This window comes from Lissotriton helveticus, chromosome 7 (assembly GCF_964261635.1).
Source record: "Lissotriton helveticus chromosome 7, aLisHel1.1, whole genome shotgun sequence".
In the NCBI taxonomy this organism is placed as follows: domain Eukaryota; kingdom Metazoa; phylum Chordata; class Amphibia; order Caudata; family Salamandridae; genus Lissotriton; species Lissotriton helveticus.
In genome coordinates this window covers 43752614-43767087 of record NC_136068.1, presented here as the reverse complement: position 1 = coordinate 43767087, position 14474 = coordinate 43752614, and the positions used below count along the sequence as shown (strand labels likewise).

At 45.3% G+C, this 14474-nt stretch overlaps 1 protein-coding gene across 6 annotated transcripts in view; it reads left to right on the top strand.

The window, feature by feature from the left end:
* The window catches only part of ARHGEF1 (Rho guanine nucleotide exchange factor 1), a 459136-nt gene that overhangs the window by 438998 nt on the left and 5664 nt on the right, over window positions 1-14474 (top strand). For all 6 annotated transcript variants that reach the window (XM_078651355.1, XM_078651350.1, XM_078651354.1 and 3 more), the window contains 2 exons: window positions 2237-2376; window positions 12951-13044. In XM_078651355.1, coding sequence (XP_078507481.1) covers window positions 2237-2376; window positions 12951-13025 — 215 coding nt within the window. In that variant the 3' untranslated portion in view covers window positions 13026-13044. The remainder of the gene's footprint in view (window positions 1-2236; window positions 2377-12950; window positions 13045-14474) is intronic.

Here is a 14474-nt window from a genome sequence, read left to right as displayed (position 1 = left end):
CTTGGAAAAGAAAAAAAATAATATAGACCCCAGTTCCTTGCCCAACTATAGACTTATTACAAATCTAGTGAACATTATGGGACAAATTGCTCCCTAATTTTAGAAAGATCTGGACACTGTTTTTGCCGGTTCCATTCAAGTTTTAGATTAGAAGACTTTACTGAGTGCAGGTTTTAGGATGATGCCCATAAATCAGAGTATCAGAATGGTTTGCCTGCTACGTCATGTCGGGTTCTTCCCCACCCGTCAATCCCTTGGACCACCCACTCCTGCTGGGCAGGTTGTTAATAACTGGCATATATGGACCCCAGACTCTTAAATGTTCAGGTCCTTTTTGCCTGGTATTCGATTTAGTTTTGACAGAAGTTCACTGGGTTCCTGACATCAGGTCCCAGTTTCCTAAAACTGTGCAATTGTTGTCCCAATTGGCTATACCTTTAGGCCCCCACAAGTCCCTAATAAGTGGTACCAATGGTACCTAGGGAGTGGAGGCTAAAGAGTCCCTAAGGGCTGCAGTATGTATTGTGCCGCCCTAAAGGACCCCTTAGCACGCTTATGCCTGCTGCCATTGCAGGATGCGTGATTTGCTGCAGAAGAAAGTGAAGACACAACATGTCACATGGTGGAGCGATTTGTCTGGTTAATTCCGATAACGAACGAGACTCCTCCATGCTAACTAGTTACGCGACCCCCAGCGAAATGCATTGGGAACGTTTTTTTTCGAAAATGAAAAATTGAAAAATTGAAGATGTAAAGCTTTATTAAGCATACAACCAACGAATATTAAAGAAGTTAATGAATACAATTTTCTTCTGAATAAACACAAGCAAGCAATCTTAATACTCTCTTTTGAATATTTCACTTAAGATTCAAACGCTATACAGCAGATTATGAGCAGTGCCTAGAGGGCTATCCCCTAACCAGTGGATACTTCTATTTACATTTCCTTTGTGCCATGTCTGCAGACACTGTATACAGTATAGGTAAGTCACTGCTACAGCAGGCCTTAAAGCTCTAAGACAGGGTGCACTATACCACATGTGTATGAGTTCTCTCTCTCCTCACTCCCCAGGCCCATTTGGCACCAGAACAGGTGGGATAATTAGCTGGTCATGGGGCGTGTTCATATAGAGGGTGTAGTCGCCCTAAAGGTAGGTAGCCAGTGCTTAGTTTGAGCCAGAGGTTTCTGGTTCTCGGCACCAGCACTTTATTGTCAACACCGGCTCTTATAACAGCCTTTCACGTGGTGGCGCTGTTTGTATAATTTTCTGAGGAACACAACAACAGTTTAATAATTAAATATACTTTAAAATCACTAATACCTGCCACCCAAAGCTATAAGAATAGCATGGGCAGCATGCATTTGCCGTTTTAAGGTATATGTAAAGTCTGACTTGCACACTTGTAGAAGTGTGAGGGTTAGTTGTGTTGGTAGTGTCATTGGCAGTGCTGACAGGGGCAATTGGTGTTGCAAACTGCAGTGGTTTCCTTACATCGGCCCAGGCACATTTTTTTTACATTTTGTTTTTTACAAATTGAGTACTGTAAGTAGCCCATTGGCACTCCCACTCAGCGCCTACAAATTGAGTAATTATGAGGCATCCCTGATGGCAGGAATTAGATTTGACAGATCCAGAAGAGGACAAATAAGAGCCACTAGACAATGAGAACTTAAGACTGCTTAGTTATCAGGTAATTACTATTCAAAATATTGAATGTCCCAGTTAAATGAACAGTTCACTGTCGTGCGACTTTCATTTGTCTTTTTGTTAATGTCTTTTTCCATTTTTGCTCCCAATGGTTCTATTTTTGTGATCTGTAACCTTGTTGCCCTGCAGTTTGTGGAGCAATACATCTATGCACTTGCAGCTTCAGACTAACCTTTCATATAAGACAAGCTGAGGACATTAATAGCTTTAAGCAGTTTAATTTCGAACATTTTGCCTCTTCAGTAATGGTGTGGGTGGATAGCCAAGCATGCTTTGTAACGCACACTGTACCTAGAGCGGTAGGTGGGCACACATTGGTGAGTGGTGTGAGGAGCATTGCACATGTAGGTGGAACTTCATTGTCTCTGTAATGCATTACTGTTCACAAGGAACCTGTCAAAGGGCTTTGTACTTTTTGGTTGCACAGTGCACCGCACCGGGCTGTACCTTGGCTGCGTTGGAGATCTATGTGAGTAATGGAACTGCAGCCCACAACTGCTCACTAACACCTTTACTCCCCTTCGTAGATGCAGATGAGAGTGGGACAGACGCCCTGGAGGGAGCAGCAGAGGAAGCACTCAGTGCGCCAATCGTCCTGTCCGTCGAGCAGTCAGAGGAAGTCAGGCGTAAAATCATTGTCTTGGAGCAGAGAATACGGGAACTAAAGGTAATACTTCTCAATTCTATCATATACATTTGTGTATGAATCACAAGAGTGTGTGGAAAAGACTGTGTGACCCCCACATGGAAACCATGTGACTTTACAAAGCAAAGGCTGTGTACTCCTTCAGAGGAACCATTCGAACCCTATGTGCACACAGAATCTGAATGATTATTAGCTATGTGCACAAACTAAATTTGAACCATAAATGTACACACTAAAGAACGTTGAAAGTTATTCTATTTATACACAGAAATGTGCACACAAACACAAGAACCATGAAGGTTTATCACATGTGCATATATAGAGCCATGATTTTGATATGTGCATACATAGGGTCCATGAAAGTCTATCACATGCACACACATAGGAGCCATAAAATAGGGCCAGGTTTGAGCTCTGACAACTTTGCAGGCTCCCCATTGGTACCCTCTTAGTATGCCACATGTTTTTAATTTGTAGACTGTTAAATATTTCCAATGCAGTTGTGAGAGTGCTTTTTAAGCACGATCACATTCACTTTTAGGTTTCCTCACAAAGCTGCCATTCTTGGAAAGGGTGGATGCAGCTTCCTCAAGATCCCACATGCGGAGAATCTATCCTCAGAACCCTTCGTGATGCACTGGGTTAACACACACTCCTTTTACGAGCTGGGGATTCACGTGAAGCTAGATGAGCTTTCTTGAAAACACTACCTCTTCCCACAGCCACCTATACGATCTGAGCTCCTAAGTGCCCTCTATTAGCCTTGCTGCAAAGTGTTTGCTTCCTGTTCAGTAAGATTAGAAGGATGATCCTTTCTACGATAGGACTTCCACGTGTGATCCCGAGGTGGAACTTATTGCCAGCAAAGTTTGAAAGTAATACTTCAGTTTCAAGAGAAATACTATAAGTTGGTTTGTGAAGTGAAACGATTTTGAATAGTTACAGAATCTCAGCTGTTTGCAAAAAACATCCTAGTTTAAATAGAACATTAAGGTAGATACTTGAAAAGATAACACAATGATAAACAATCCTTTATTTAGTCGCAGATAAATTTGGCTTTCAGATGATGGTGTTTGGCATTCGTCCATTCTTCTTCTACTTCCTTTCAGTAGAGTACATTTATCTGTGATATGTTTTGCCGTATGAAATCTCTTCTAGATTCTCATACTTTATACAATTCCAGACTTCAAATGCTTGGGTCCAGAAGTATCCTTGTTTTCCGAAAAATGTTTGTTAGCTTGTGTGGGGGGAGTCGACTTAGCCTGATTACCTATATGATTTCGACTGTAATCCCACAATGCCCATGTAGGTGCCCACCACCATAGGTTCTTTTTTCCACCATTGGGTACCACGGTTCATTGGAGAGCTCCTGACAGTTTTTGGATGGAGGCTGTCTAGAAGTCCTCGAAGTGCAATGCAGCGCACTTTAGGGACCTGGGATTGGCACTCATCGCGGGAGAGGTATTTCGGAGGTTTGTCAGGAGAAGTCGACATTCTGAAAATGCTTTTTGGTCAATGTAGAATCCTTTGGATGTTCAGCGGATGGAGAAGATTAGCTTCTTAGCTGATAAGGTAGGGGTGCCGGAAGCTTGTGGAACACACCAGTATGTTGAACACAAGGTGTATGATGGTGAAAAGACAACACTGTAGAGACTCTAAGCAAACAGTGCAACATGCCTTTTAAAACATCTGATTCCTCAAAGGAAAAGTCTGTCGGGTACATGCCCAGAATGCCGAAACTTGGTACTTCGAGCAAAAGCCTAGTCACTAACAGCCCTCAGCACTGAAGAGACATGCAGTCAAGGTAGCACAAGGAACTTCCCATCCTACTGGGAATGAAGAACTCGCCGCTAAGGATACGTGTAGGAAGGGCTCTGTATATACTATATACCAAAATGAGGTATAGTCTGCACAGAGTCCAGTGGAACCCCAAAGGTAGGCAGGGGTAAAGTTAGATAGAACCTTGTGGTAGTGTGGGAGAGCAGTAAGGCGTTATCAGAGGGTAGCGTTAAGCATTTGTTGTACACACTCAATCAGCGAAGGATGTCACATACTCAAAGACTGAACTTAGACCAATTGGATTTGTATAAAAATAATATTTAGTTATATTTCTTTTCTAGAACCACGCAAGCCTGGTACAAGTAAGTGTATATGGTACTTTTAAAGGCAGGTTGAACACTACAAGCAAGCTGAATGATAATGACTTTTTTTACAGGTTTGTAAATGCTTTCAATAAGTGGAACTTATAGCAGGATTACTTTGGATTACTTTACAGATTACTTCTGGATTACTTTTTGTACTCCGTGTGATATTCCTAGCTATCACACTGGGATATTTCCTATTGAAAAGGTAAGTAAGCAGTTTTTAGTTATTTGCAGTTTTTCAAAGTTTCATACAAAACAAACTCCACACTTGAAACAATATTTAGGGAAAAGTAGTCAACTCAATTTCCTTCTATAGGATTGTATTATCGTTTAAAAGGTAAGTACGAGTTTATGGGAGTTGATATTCTGGGGTTAGAACCAGGGTTCTCCCAGGGTCAAGGATGTACTCTCAAAGCACCCTCAGCGGCCCCAGGGCGGCCAGGTGCAGAGTGCTGAGGCCCAATGTTATCTAATGCGGGAAAGAGGGCCTCTGGTTGGTGGCTGCTCATGAGGAGGCCACTAGTTTGTGGGAGCATAGCTCCTGGTTTTAGGCTCAGGGCAAAGGTTGCTCCGGTTTATCTCTCATGGTGCACCCGCAGCTTCCCAGGGGCAGCTGGGTGCAGGTAGCCTTTTTGGTATCGGGTGCCCTGTTGATTTCAATGGGGATTCTATAGTTATAACAAAGACTGCAGGCTCGGGGACGAAGATCTTCTGGAGGTGACAACCGGTTGAAGAGGTAAGTTGGGATGCTGGAATACAATCTGTTGGGACACCCGAGGCCTTGGGACGTCTGGTGCAGGGGTGTCTTTAGGTGTCTGGTATTTCTTACCAGCTCCGATCGCGGTCGGGGGGATCCTCCAGAAAGAGGCTTTGAGATTCAAGGCAGGTCAGAGACCACCAAACTTGGGTCAGTGTCGCCGGGGAGACCTCCTTATGGTGTTGGGCCACTCGGGCCGTGGGCGCTGGGTGCAGAGTGGTGCAGACTTGCGGATTTGGCCGGAGCAAGAGTCTGTGGGCGAGCAAATCCAGTGCTCACAGGAGACCAAGTATTTTCTGTGGAAGGCAGGGCAGGTCCTCTGGGTTCTGGAGGCTGCTGGCTGCAGGACACACCGGGATTTTGCTGGAGCAGGTTCGAGGTGGGGACAGGCCGGTGGGCTGGGGCCAAGTCAGTGGGCGTCCTCTTCTTAGTTTCAGCACGGCTCTTCGGTCCTTCTTGGTAGTAAAGGTTAGGACCAGTGAGTCTATTCCTTGGGGTGGGTACACCCCCTATTATGCCATCCTCCAGTGGGAGGGGGGCATAGGACGGGGACTGAGAGTTGTGCCTCACCTCGCCTCCCCCATCTGAGGAGAGGAGTTGGCAGAGGTGGGCACACCTCCCTTCCTCACTTGGTTTCCCCGCTGATTCTCCTGCCCAAAGTAGGGGTCTGAACCAGTGGGGACCAGTTTCTAGAGGCAGCAAAAGACCTGGGGAAGCTCACAAAGGCGGCAAGCCTTTGAAGCTTCCCTTTCGTGGACCCAGCCGCCGCTGCAGGTGCACATTTTGTGCTTACCAGGATCCCCTTTGCCCTGAGCTTAACACCGGGAGCTTTGCTCCTACAACCCAGTGGCCTGCTCGTCAGAAGCCACCAACCAGAGGCCCCCTATCCCACATTGGATAACATTGGGCCTCAGCACCCGGCCGCCCTAGTGCCGCTGAGGGTGTAACAAGAGAGCATCCTTGACCCTGGGGGACTCCTGAGCCTAACCCAAGAATACCAACTCCCACAACAAAGTACTTACCTTTCAAGCGATAACACTATGTTCGAGGCATGTGAGCTGTAGATCACATACTTTGCATAGCTCGCCATCTAGTATTGGGTCTGATTGTTTGCACTTTGTTTTTGTTCGAAGAAGTATTTTCCAGTCACGAGGTAGGTGAATCCTCCTCTCGGTGATAGTGCTCATGGGCATCGGCTCCATTGTTAGATTGGTTTTTCCGCCATCGGGTTCAGGTGTGGGCTTCGGTTTGGTACAGTTTCTCGGGTTCCCTTCGACGCGCAAATCACTACCATCAACAGTATTGTCTCTTGACCTCATTTCCCATTCTCCGCGTATCGTTTCGACTCCAAAATCTTCAAACTGAAAACTCGTGGAGGGCCTTTGGGCCTACTCGCGCCGGGCTCGCTAGTAGTCGATGGAACAGACTCAATTCAAGCTCTGTCCCGGGTGTCGCGCTAAGTTCCCGCGCACCGACTTGCACAAAGTGTGTAACCTCTGTTTGTCCCCGGAACACGATAAAAAAGACCAACTCGTGCTGAACGTTTCGATCAAAGAAGATGCTTCGTGACCGTCAGGCTCGATGTCACGAGATGCAACACCAAGGCGGCTCCGTACTGGACATCTTTGGCGAAGATTCCGACCGAGAAAAAACACAAGCTCAAGGAGCAGAGGAAGAAGAACATATCTCCGTGTCTGTTGCCGACTCCGACATGGAAGAAAAGGAGCATGTTAACAACAGGTCAGCGTACCATGAGTACAGAAACCCCCTTGCCCCAACAAAACAAGAAAAAAAGGCTCCAGTCCTTCCTCTGCCTGCGGGTCGGCACAGAGAATAAGCTTCAAACACCCCGCCCATGGTCCCGGCACTGAAATGCAAAGAGGAGCTTTCCGGCTCAGGACAGAGTCGGCCCCATACTGGTGCTGAACCGAAATCCTCAGCGCCGAATTCCAAGCATGTCCTGATCCACGTTCCATCTTCGTCGAAGTCTAAATCTTCGGTACCTAAGAGTTCAGAACCAAAATGTTCGACACCGAAAATGATAAGTAAAGATAAAAAGGCTCTGCCAAAAGAGCCTCTATCCGATGTCCCACCTTCGGATCCGAAACAGAAAGACCTGGTTATTAACGCAGATACTGGACATATTAATGCTAAACTGCCTGAAAAAAGGAAACTGGGCCAACAGGATGAGCACCACATGCCCCTGAAGAAAAGGAATGTGGGTACTAACCCTAAACCACCTTATGTTCCACCTTTTTCACCTACTAATCCTCAATTACTTATCACACCCACTAATTCACCACCCCCACTATCACCTGACCCACAGGATAAAGGGGATTGGGATGGGTATGAGGATAGGCCACAAGATGTTGATCCATGGGAGGATTATGACACCGACCCGTACCCAGATACTGACCCTGACTTATACCTGTCCAGGCCATTACCACCTGACGACAATATGTGCTACATTGAGCTTCTTAACAGGGCTGCTCATTACCATGGGGTGGAACTACATACGGAGGCTTTAGAGGAGGACTTCTTGTTTGAGACCCTAAGTTCCTCTTAAAAAAACCTACACATACACTGCAAATGCTTAAGGGGATGCTTAAACATTCAGATGAGGTTTACAAAGATCCTGTAAGGGAAAGAATCATCACACCCAGGGTTGAAAAGAAATATAAACCTGCACCTACTGACCCAGCCTTCATCAAGGTTCAGCTGCCCTTGGACTCTCATGTGGTTTCTAATGCTCGCAAGAGAGCGAACTCACAGACCACAGGTGAGGCCCCTCCTCCTGACCAGGAGTCAACGTTAATTGATGCCACTGGCAAAAGGGTAGCCTCAGAAGCAGCTAATCACTGGCGCAGCACCAATGACCAGATATGATAGGGCTCATTACGATGAGTTAGGAAAACTCATGCAATTTCAGCCTGATGAGCATAAATCTAAGGCAAATGATGTTATCCAGGAGGAAAAACTTATTACCAATACCTCCATCAAGTGTGCCCTAGACGCCGCAGCCACGTGCACAGTAAACACCAGCATACTGCTACGCAGACATGCATGGTTGAGAATTTTAGGGTTCAGACCTGAGGTACAAGCCTCAATTCTCAACCAGCCATTTGATAAGAAACACCTCTTTGGTGCAGCAGTTGACACCTCGCTGGAAAAGATGAAGAAAGACACTGAGGTCGCAAAGCCCATGGGGACTTTGCAATTACCTGTGAATAGGGGTTCTTTTCGGCGCTCCTCTTACAGTGGTGGCTCCAAAAATATTTCCACAGAAAATCCCTTGTCCTCTTACAAGGGCAACAACCAACCGCCCTCATCAAGAGGTTATTTCAGAGGAGGTTTTAGAGGAAACAGTGGTAAGCAAAGAGGCAGAGGCAACTCCACACACACTTCCCCCACAAATAACAAACAGTGACTTCTTCCGCTAACCCCGATCATTCCACTTCTGTCGGGCGACGTCACTCCCAATTTCTCCCGGTCTGGAACACAATGACCTCAGACAAATGGGTTTTACAAATTATCCAATATGGTTACTGCCTGGAACTCCCCCAAAGATTCTTCCGAGGTTATGCGCAATGTCACAGGAACATCTCACCCTTCTAAATCAAGAAGTTCTCTCTCTGTTAGAGAAAGGAGCTATAGAACCAGTTCCATTAAAATGTCAAGGGGCTAGGGTATACTCCCTGTACTTCTTGATTGCCAAGAAGTACGGCTCTTTCAGGCCTATACTAGGCCTCAGAGAACGAAATTTATAAATTCAGTTGGACCACTTTCACATGGTTACACTCCAGCAAGTGCTCCTGTTCCTTCAACAAAGCGACTTTCTGTATACTCTGGACTTAAAGAATGCCTATTTCTGTAGTCCAATATATCCTGCTCACCGCAGGTACATCAGGTTCGTAGTAGCAGGACAGCACTATCAGTTCAAACTGCTCCCATTCGGAGTAACTACCGCACCCAGAGTTTTCACCAAGTGCCTAGCGGTAGTCGCAGCTCATCTTCGAAGACAACACATTCACGTCTTCCCATATTTGGACGACTGACTCGTAAAAGCCAGCTTGTAAGAAAGCTGTCTACGTCACACTCACAAAACAGTGCAGTTGCTTCACAATCTTGGATTCACAGTAATTCTGTCCCAAGTCCCAGCTACGGCCATCCAACGCACAGGCATACCTGGGAGCCACAATAAATAAATAAGTCTTTGGTCTACCCCAATCCCCCCAGAATCCGCAACATGCAGACTCTACTCTGTCAGTTTCAGCCTCAACACTCCTTGCCAGCTCGAGTGTTCATGCAGTTAATAGCGATGATGGCGTCTTGCATCCTAATAGTCCCTTACTCAAGACTTCACATTCGTCCCTTTCCGGAGTGCTTAGCACGTCAGTGGAACCAGGCTCAGGGTCTGTTATCAGAGCTAGTGTTGGTGGACGGCTGCACCCATCTCTCTCTATAGTGATGGAATACCCAAAACCTTTCAAAAGGGCGGCCCTTCTTCGACCCGGTTCCACAGATAGTGCGGTCAGCAGGCGCATCGCACACTGGTTGTGGAGCTCATCTCCAGACGCATACAATTAAGGGCACGTGGACCCTACAGCAAAAGCGGTTTCACATAAATCATCTAGAGCTGCTAGCGATTTTTCTAGCGCTCAAAACGTTCCATGTTCATCTAGTAGGCAAAGCTGTCCTAATCCGTACAGCCATGTACTACATACAAAAACAGGGGAGGGGGCACACTCTCTCCAGCTGTCACAACTAGCACAGACCATCTGGAGATGCGCCATATGTCATAAAATGTATCTCCTCGCAGAACACCTTCCAGGAGTAAACAATCAGATTGCAGATTTGCTGAGTCGTCAAAGACAACAGATCCACCCTCGAGTTCTCCTCCCATTCTTCCAAATGTGGGATTTTCCGACATAGATCTGTTCGCCACAAACTTAAACGCAAAATGCCCAAGCTTTGCATCCAGACATCCACACCCATTGTCCAAGGACAATGCAATATGGATGAATTGGTCAGGGATATTTCCCTACGTTTTTCCACCTCTCCCACTCACTCCATTAGTAATTTGTAAGCTCAGTCAGTCATCCCTGACACTGATCGTAGTTGCGACCACATGGCCCCAACAACCCTGGTTCACAACCCTTTTGGAGCTCTCAGTAGTTCCTCATCAGAAACTACACCTCACTTCCAACCTTCTCACTTCGAGCCATGGAGAGAAAAGACAGCAAGATGCCAGTCATCTCAACCTTGTGATCTGGCACCTGAAATCTTAGTTTGGCTTCCATAATCCTCCGCCAGACTGCGTGAGCATCATCAAAGAGGCTAGACGTGCAAGAGCATGCTATGCAGCAAAGTGGAAGCGATTTGTAATATACTGCAATAACAATCAAATCAATCCGCTAGACGCTTCAGTTCAAAACATTATTTGCGATTTACTACTCCTGGAGCGTTCTAATAACTTAGCGTACTCTTCCATACCCTTACACCTTGCTGCAATTGCTGCATACCTACAGAACAGACAACATCTGTCTCTCTTTAGAGTGCCTGTCATAAAAGCATTTATAGAGGGATTTAAAAGAATCATTCCTCCAAGACTTCCACCTGCTCCAGTGTGGAATCTCAACATTGTTCTCATCAGACTAATGGGTCCACCCTTTGAGCCATTGCATAGATGTGAGCTGCAATTTCTCAATTGGAAGGTAGCTTTCCTCATAGCTATCACATCACTGAGAAGAGTGGGTGAGCTTCAGGCACTAACCATAGAAGAACCATTTTTACAAGTACACAAAAACAAAGTGGTTCAGCGGACTAACCCTAAATTCTTACCAAAGGTCATTCCTGCCTTTCATATCAACCAATCTGTTGAGTTGCCTGTGTTATTTGCTCAACCAGATTCTGTGGCAGAACGTGCTTTGCACACTAGATGTGAAAAGAGCACTCTGTTACTATGTAGAAAGGACCAAACCTTTCCGCAACACAAAACAACTATGTTAACTTTGCTCCACCGCATAAAGGCAATCCCATATCAAAATCAGGCATTGCAAGGTGCATAGTCAAGCGCATTCAGACATACTATGCAAAAGCGAGTAGAACACTAACAATCCCCCCTAGAGTGCACTCCATACACAAACTAGGGGCTTCTATGGCATTCTTAGGGAATATACCCATAGATGATATCTGCAAAGCTGCAACATGGTCTACGCCTCACACATTCACAAAACACTATTGTGTAGATGTGTTGGCAAGACCGCAAGCTATTGTGGGCCACGCAGTTTTACATACACTATTTCAAACGACTGCAGCAGCTACAGCTAAACCACCTCTTTGGGAGATAACTGCTGTATTCTCTATGCTAAGCTTGTGATCTACAGCTCACATGCCTCGAACGGAAAATGCTACTTACCCATTATGCATCTGTTCTTGGCATGTAGAGCTGTAGATTCACATGCACCCACCCGCCTCCCCGGGTACCTATACCTGTTGCAGTATTATCTTACTTAGATACATACATGGCTGGATGGACATCCCTTAGTACTCTTAATAACTCCATTATAACCCTCTGCGGCAAACAATCTAACAACGGAGGCGATGCCCATGCGCACTATCACCGAAAGGAGGAGTCACATACCTGGTGACTGAAAAAGACTTCTTCGAACAAAAACAAAGTGCAAACATCCGGACCCAACACTAGATGGCGAGCTATGAAAAGCATGTCAATCTACGGCTCTACATGCAAAGAACAGATGCCTACTGGGTAAGTAGCATTTTACTTTCCTTCATAGGATAACATTGACTTTTTTATATATAAAGTGTTAAGTTGGAATATCTAAGAAATCCTTTAAAACTGTAACTTAAAAATCAAAAACGCTTTTACTTCCCTGTTTACAGGAAATGTCCCAGTGCAGTATCCAGGTATACTGCACTGTGTAAGAAAAGTAATCTGAAAAGTAACTTACACGGTATTCGCCTAAAAATCCTATACAAAGTAAATGTACTGTATTCTGAAAAGCATTGCATTATCAGTAACACTAATGTACTCAAATTAAAGTACATTTACAATTGAAATTCAAACTGTTTACAAACTACATTACTACTGTAAAGTATTTATTGCTTACATGTGCCAGGCTTGCTTGGTTCTAGAAAATAAAATAGCTAAAAGTATATTTTTAAACCAAAACAATTAGTCTGAAGTTCAGTCTTTGAGTGTATGAATTCATTTGCTGACTGAGTATGTACAACAAATGATTAACACTGTCCTCTGATAAAACCTTACTGCTAGATCACACTACCACAAATAGTTAGGTGCTGTCTACCTTACCTCTGCCTACCTTTTGGGTTCCACTGGACTCTGTGCACATTATACCTCATTTGGTATAGTTTATACAGAGCCAGATTCCTACAATAGGTTTTAAATTAAACTGATTCAAACCTTTAGTTGGCTACCCCTTATGACAGTAAGTACCAGTCCCCCTGCTGAGTAGTTAATATCTCAGCATGGCCGTCCATCTCTTGGGTGTCTTTTGCCTTTAGCAGATCTGTCCATCTTTATGCCAAGCTCCAGTGTGTGGCTCGATGTGTGCATTGCTCTTTCCCCTTTGTCTCTCTACTTGAAATATCTTCCCTCGTTGCTCCCCCCATATATGTGCAGCTCGACCCACTCCCGCTCTTGTTGCTTGTAGGTCATGGAAGAAGAACATTTCCACTTACAGCAAGTGATTGCCAAGTTCACGTCCTCGCAGCAAAGTTTCACCTAAGAGGAGAGTGCCCAGACAGGTAAAATCAAATACTGTGTACAAACAAACTTCACGTTTATTCACATTGTTCTATGGTTTAAATGGAGATTTTGCGTTTTTTATTGATAAATTGAATTTTAACTATGTAACTAAGTTTGTTTGCTCTAAATTCTGGCTACTAGTGCCCAGTGGCAATTGATTGATAGTGTGTGTTTCATTAATAGGTAATGACAACAAGCAGTAGTAACTCTGCAAGTAGTTGCTTCACATGGTGTAGTGCCCTGGGTAACGGTTTGGCAGGAGCCCAGGTCACACTCAGTCAATGTACATCAGTTTAGCAAAAAGTGGGGGCAACCATGCAAAAAGAGGGCACTTTCGTACATGGGGTCAAGAAGTAACCGGTCTTCCAGCTGAGAGTAAACGGGCAGCCACTCACCCTCTGGTACATGGCGTCGTAGGGCATGCCTCAGTTGTAAATACCGAAACTGCTCTCGGTCGGCCATTTGATATTCTTTTTGGAGGTTTGCAAATTTGACTATGGTCCCGTTCCGCCATATATACTCAAGGGTGTTTATGCCAATAAGGCTCCAGCCACAAAATCCCTGCAGGCGTCCCACGTCGCCCAATGCATTTCTTTCCCATATTGGTGTGTTGTGTCAATTTAGATTCCCATCCCATTATCTTAGTGGCTGCATACCACGCTCTATCTACCGTTTGAGTAGGTAGAGACTTAACCCTTTTTCCGCTGTATAGGCCCGCAAGATATCCCTGTTCCCCATTGTGTGTCGTCAACTCGGTATGCCAGTTCAGCATGGGGTGCGTAGGCCCAGCCATTAACATTAATTAGTTGGGCTGCCAGGTAGTAACTCTGAATGTCTGGGTCCGCCAGTCCTCCCTCAAAGAGCCACGCATGGTTTGTCTTCCTGCCACAGGAGCTTTTGCTGTTCCCCTTAAATTGCCCAGAGAAAAGTATCCGGGACCTTGTAGGGGGTGTTCTGCAATGCATAGAGTAATCGCGGTAGGGAAAATTTTAAACAAAACTGCTCTACCCATGGGGGATATCGGTAACCGCCGCCAGTGTGCCACATCTCCCCGTAGTCTTGTCAGTTGGGGCTGGATATTTAATTTTAGGAAGTCCTCGGCTGTCTTAGTGATCAATATGCCTAAGTATTTGTATTTGTCATATTGTAATAGGGCCCCGCAGTCAGCTGTGAGTGGTGGGAGTTCACCAGTGAGATTAAAGATTATACAAGATTTATCCCAGTTGATCTGGTATCCAGACTATGTACCAAAGAGTCGGAGTATGTTGATGAGTCTGTGGAATGTCTGCCTCTGTCTGTGAGCGTATAGTAGTAAGTCATCGGCATAAAATGAAATACGCCCCTCCCACCCACCCCCATCATTGATACCTTGGATTAAGGGGTCTCCTCAGATCCATGCTGTGAGTGGTTCCAGCGCTATCGTGAAGAT